This window comes from Mycetomoellerius zeteki, unplaced genomic scaffold (assembly GCF_001594055.1).
Source record: "Mycetomoellerius zeteki isolate Tzet28-1 unplaced genomic scaffold, Tzet1.0 scaffold212, whole genome shotgun sequence".
NCBI lineage: Eukaryota > Metazoa > Arthropoda > Insecta > Hymenoptera > Formicidae > Mycetomoellerius > Mycetomoellerius zeteki.
The window spans coordinates 546,941-552,253 of record NW_017257086.1 but is presented as its reverse complement, the minus strand read 5'-3'; the positions used below and the strand labels follow the sequence as shown (position 1 = coordinate 552,253).

Sequence of the window (5,313 nt, the reverse complement as noted above, 5' to 3'; positions counted from 1 at the left end):
CGCCGAGGCGAGCGCCTGCAACTCGGACTTGAGCAGCTCCTTGTCCGGCTTGTGCAACTTGAAGCGCTTCCGTCGGCGAAGGAGCGAACCGTTCTCGAACATGGACAATGCGGCGGGATGCAAGGCCCAGTAGGCTCCCTTTCCTGGCCGATGTGGACCGCGTGGTACCTGAAATTCGATCATCCGACTTATCCACTTGCATCGAATCACGGTGTAATATACTCGATCTATGGAGAGAAAGATAGTAACATCAGTGAAAAGTTACCAATCTTTTTTGAAAGTGTCCCCACGACAATGTACTTACATCAAAATCGATTAACTCACATATTTTAACTATTTTAAGTAAGAGTAAATATATCATTTCGTGGAAATAAAGCAAAGATTGTATATTGAGAGAGAGTATTTTGAGTATAATCCTCAGCTTGAGCAATCTGGAGACACGGTAGTGTCTCGGCGCTAAGCCAAGCGCAGCGACCCTGCCGTGGCTACTTTACGCGAGCCGGCGAATTGCGAGGGACCGAGATTATCATATCTCAATAAGGGCAGAGCCGATCACGTTCTATGTATGCTTTTTTAATCGATATTCTATTTTCTAGAAACAACTACTGTACAAATAATCTCCTTATACTTTCTATGCGATGTCAAAAATATTTTGAAATAATAACATATAGCCATCAATATCACGATTTATCAAAGTTGTAATTTTAAACCACGTCAAAGACACTTTGCAGAAAAGAAAGAGAGCGAGAGAGAGAGAGAGAGAGAGAGAGAGAGAGAGAGAGAAAGAGAGAGAAAGAGAAATTGATTTCATTGAATAAATTAATATATTGTTAATTTTTCAAGCAGAAATGTTATATTAATAAATTTATATTAGAAGCTTTGCAAGAAACTCAAGAAAAGTTCGCTAGACAGTCAAATTGCAACTCGATTTTATTGAATGATGATAGATAATACGTAGCCATCAGATGACAGATAACAAGTCACATAGATATCGTATCGATTCGATGTCAATTTTAAGTTTTAGTTTAGCTTTGGCAAACTTTTCGTTCTATATTTCCAATAAGAAACGAACGAAATTGACGCTTGGATTTATCTTTGGTCTATCAAGTGTCACAAATATTTTCTTTTCTATAAATGAAGATTTTATATATAGAACATATTACATCTGTATATAGATACACACACACACACACACACACACACATTCTCTCTCTCTCTCTCTCTCTCTCTCTCTCTCTCTCTCTCGCATTGTAACTTAAAATTGTATCTAATAATCGAATTGTAGTCACAAGTTGGACAGCTGCAGTTTTTCATGTGAAAAATGAAATATAAGTCTAATATAAACGAAAGCTAAGCGTAAATCCTATGCAATATTAAATTAAACATTGAACAAATAAACAAAAAACTTTATTCTTAACGATCATGACAAACGAGTATCGGACGCGATGCGGAAGACGTGGAATATTTCCTTATATCCTTATAGAATTGGCGAAAGTTGTATAGGAAAGTTGAGTCACGTCGATTGGAAAACTCGGAATAATCGATCTGAAACTAGGTCTGCGCTACTTTGGAATCCACGCTTTGATGAATACGCATTTGTGGAGTTGCGCCTTAATTGATATCTCGATGAGCGATCGAGACAGAAGATGCTGGCAACGATGTCCGAAGCAATTACGTGCGCGATTCTCGTAAAGCACAACCGCTCGCATTGCACACTGAAGTGAGTAGCCCCTATTTTTCCCCTCTTGGTGGATCGCGTGGAAAGCATCATCCACCTCGCCTAGCGTCTCCTCGACGATGGCCGATATAAGACGCAGTCTTAGCGGCAATTGATGAGCTGTAGAGAGCCAGGAGAGCCATTACTTGCCAGGAACGAACAGGTTTTACATTTAATAACGCGAAACGATTATCTGCCGATCGGTTGAGTTAATTCGATCGGAAAGGCATAACCTGCTGCCGGACAGATCTCGCGGAGGGAAATATATTACCACCGCTATTATTAGTACCACGCCTCGACGAGAGGTAGACGAGATCAGTCGAGCTGCATACGTTAATTCGCGTCTTTTGCATCGTTAGGTTTCTTTCCATCGTTACCGGCAATCTGGAATTTTAAATTATATTTGCGGGGGAGAAAAAGGATTATGTTCGAGTGCTCGAGCAAATTCGAAAAATTCAAGTACCGTGCACAAAGAATTTCTTCTTTCATTTATCAAATGTGACATTTTTGCGCTTATTGATATAATATCGAAAAAGCATTGTCATATATATGTATGTATACTGCAGGATACTTAAATCATTTAAATCGTCAAACTTTTTAAATTAAAATTTTCTCTACCGAGTACAAGGTACGGATAAATTTATTATTTATAGATCATACTTTAGAGAGAGAGAGAGAGAGAGAGAGATATTATATTAAAAAAAAAAATTATTACTCGATACAATATAATGTCATCGTGATAATGTGTGTATATTCTGCAAAATACAATACTTACTAGATCTTTACTGAGATACAGCCTATTTTAAAAATGACATTAAAAATGCTGTTTAAAAATCAAGGAATGTGCAAATAAAACAGAGATTTAAAATTTATTCAATTCCTCATCCTAATCAGGCTTAAATTTTATCTGCTATTAAAACGAAAATTCTTTCTTTCATCTATAAATTATTTGACTAATTATTAATAAATGTTTTTTTCATATCGAAAATTGGACTGTAAATAGACATCTTTTTACAACTTTTAACGTCCATATTTATATTTTGTTCTAATCCTGATAAAGTCTATATATCCTGAATAAAGTTTATTCTGAATAAAATTTATTTGACATGATGTAAAAAAATGTAATTTTATTATCACTTTATATGAGAGAATATTCGTATAAATCAGAGCTGGGATTTAGTTGCACATTTCGGCTAATTTTCAGTTTGGTTCCTGCCCCTTACTTCACCAATTCGCGCGCAGTCTAAATGCCAACTAAATCCCAGTTCTGATATAAATCTAAACGATTATTTTTATAAACTTCATAAAAATTGACCAAAGAATCTGTAAAAAAAACAAACAAGTAAATTTTCTGTGTCAACTACTATAATCTGTTTGAAATGTCAATAATATCGATTTTAATTAATTCATGATCGATTGCTTCTTCCAGCATAAGATTTCTCGAAAATTTCTCGCAGAGACATTATTGCTTTCCATCGTTTCCGCTCATAGTTTCACGCTTTCTAGCGACGGTAATTATTATTCGTTATAAAACAAGGGCTCATATAAGATAAAATTTGTCAATCTGAATGGATCCAAATATTCTATTGAACTTCTCGCACGTCCCCTTTTTTACTATAAAATTGACACTTGTGTGTGTGAGTTTTTCGAATATTTGAGAAAGGCGATAACTTTTGTACACACAGAACAGAAAGCAGTGATAAATAAATAAATAAATTTCAGAATCGGAACTGTTTGAATCTTGTGAGAGAGATATACATGATATATCTAAATAATTAAATATATATGTACATTTAAATTTTTCCACATGTTTAATATGGTACATTTTTAATGAATTCTAAAGCTTTTATTATAACTGTATAATAATTACAAAATTAAAAGTTAAAAATTATGTCTACAACTGATTGTGAGTACAATAGTCTAAGAAGTCTAGATTTTAAGTCTAGTTTTTTCAAATTGCATCAAGAATTGAATGCTTAACAATCGATTGTATTATACAATAAATTAGACTCAAGATTGAGATTGTAGTAATTTATATTACTAGTATTAATTCATTATAACATCGTAATATTATAATGAAAATATACTTGAATCATCGATATACGTAAGAAATACATATATGAATCAAAGTTAAGTTACGTATTATTGTGTATTACGTTAAGAAGAACATACACAAGTAGTACATAAACGTTTGAAATATTATTGTATGATTATTGATTATTCTATGATTAGTTATCTTGCATCATTCTTGATATTTAAACATTTTTCTCTATGATCATAAAATTGTAAGCAAGTGTAATACCCGTATCAGATTAGAGATCGAGATTGAGATTAAATTTAAATAACCAATCAGAAAAAAGAAAAAACCAATATTAACTTTAGTGAACTTTATTTCGATTGGTCGAATTCTCAATCTCCATATAATCTGATGACATGGGATCTCTATATGTATAATCTGATATCAGAGAAAGTTTGGAAAAAATAGTACGAACTTAAACTTGGAACTCTTTAAAGATTTCGGACTGCATATTTTATGTAGATCAAAATATTCCCTGATGCGTGACCGCGTATAAAATATTTTCATACCTATCATCGCGATTGTGGTCAAGTTTGTTTCACCCTGTAAAACCGGCGGTATATAAAGTTGAATGTGATTTTACTGTGACGACTAAGGAACAAGAAACGAAAGGGGACCGACGTTCTTTCGTAATTTTAAGGAACCGCGGGAGAATGGAACGCGCCATGACGGTGATCGCGCGGTCGCACACGTTGGCAGGTGCGAAACAGATGGCTCGATAATACAACAACCAAACACCTTGCGCGTTGCGTTGTCGCTTCTCGAGTTCCGGACATTCATGTTGAAAAGACGCACATCACGTCAATCAAAGATCCATTCCATCACGCTTCGTTCGACAACCGCGATTTCGCGATATTGGCTACGTTTACACCGTGCATTTAGGCCGCGGCCTATACAATAGACGTCCTTGTTTATCCTGTATATTAATCAAAGATACCTATCGTATAGGTCGCGGACTAAGCGCACGGTGTAAACGTAGCCATTACTTTGCAAGTGATTCATTAAAGCTATAGACAATATGACAAAAAGCAGACAATATGAGACGATGAGACGTTGGCTTCGCTGATCGCCGTCCTAGAGAGAAGTTATCTTTTACGCAAATTAGAGAGAGAGAGAGAGAGAGAGAGAGAGAGAGAGAGAGAGTAAATTAAATTTTATTCAAAATAAGGTTTTAGAAAGAAGGATGAATACAATTGTTTACAGCAACTTGCGCTAGCTAGACTTGACAAGTTTCATCTCCGAACGGATGTCGATGAAATGAAATCTCGAAGTTGGACACGGGATGGACTAACCTTGATGAAGCAATCGTTGAAAGACAAGTTGTGCCTCAAGGAGTTTTGCCATCGTCGCGTGTCCTTCCTATAATACGGGAAACGGTCGGCGATGAACTTGTAAATCTCGGCGAGTGGTAGCATCTTGTCCCTCGACGACCATATCGCCATCGCCGTTAGCGATATGTAGGAGTAGGGTGGTTTCTGATCACCGTAGGTATCGCGCGAAGGCCGCGGCATTATCAACG

The 5,313-nt window shown here is 35.8% G+C and overlaps 1 protein-coding gene across 1 annotated transcript in view; it reads right to left on the bottom strand.

Moving 5' to 3' along the window:
* The window catches only part of LOC108722648 (uncharacterized), a 7,385-nt gene extending 2,080 nt beyond the window's left edge, over positions 1 to 5,305 (bottom strand). The window contains exons 1-2 of the mRNA XM_018447850.1: positions 5,087 to 5,305; positions 1 to 168 (exon numbers count right to left, since the gene is read on the bottom strand). The exon at positions 1 to 168 is cut by the window's left edge and continues 2,080 nt beyond it. Coding sequence (XP_018303352.1) covers positions 1 to 168; positions 5,087 to 5,305 — 387 coding nt within the window. The remainder of the gene's footprint in view (positions 169 to 5,086) is intronic.
* Positions 5,306 to 5,313: the final 8 nt, after the last annotated feature.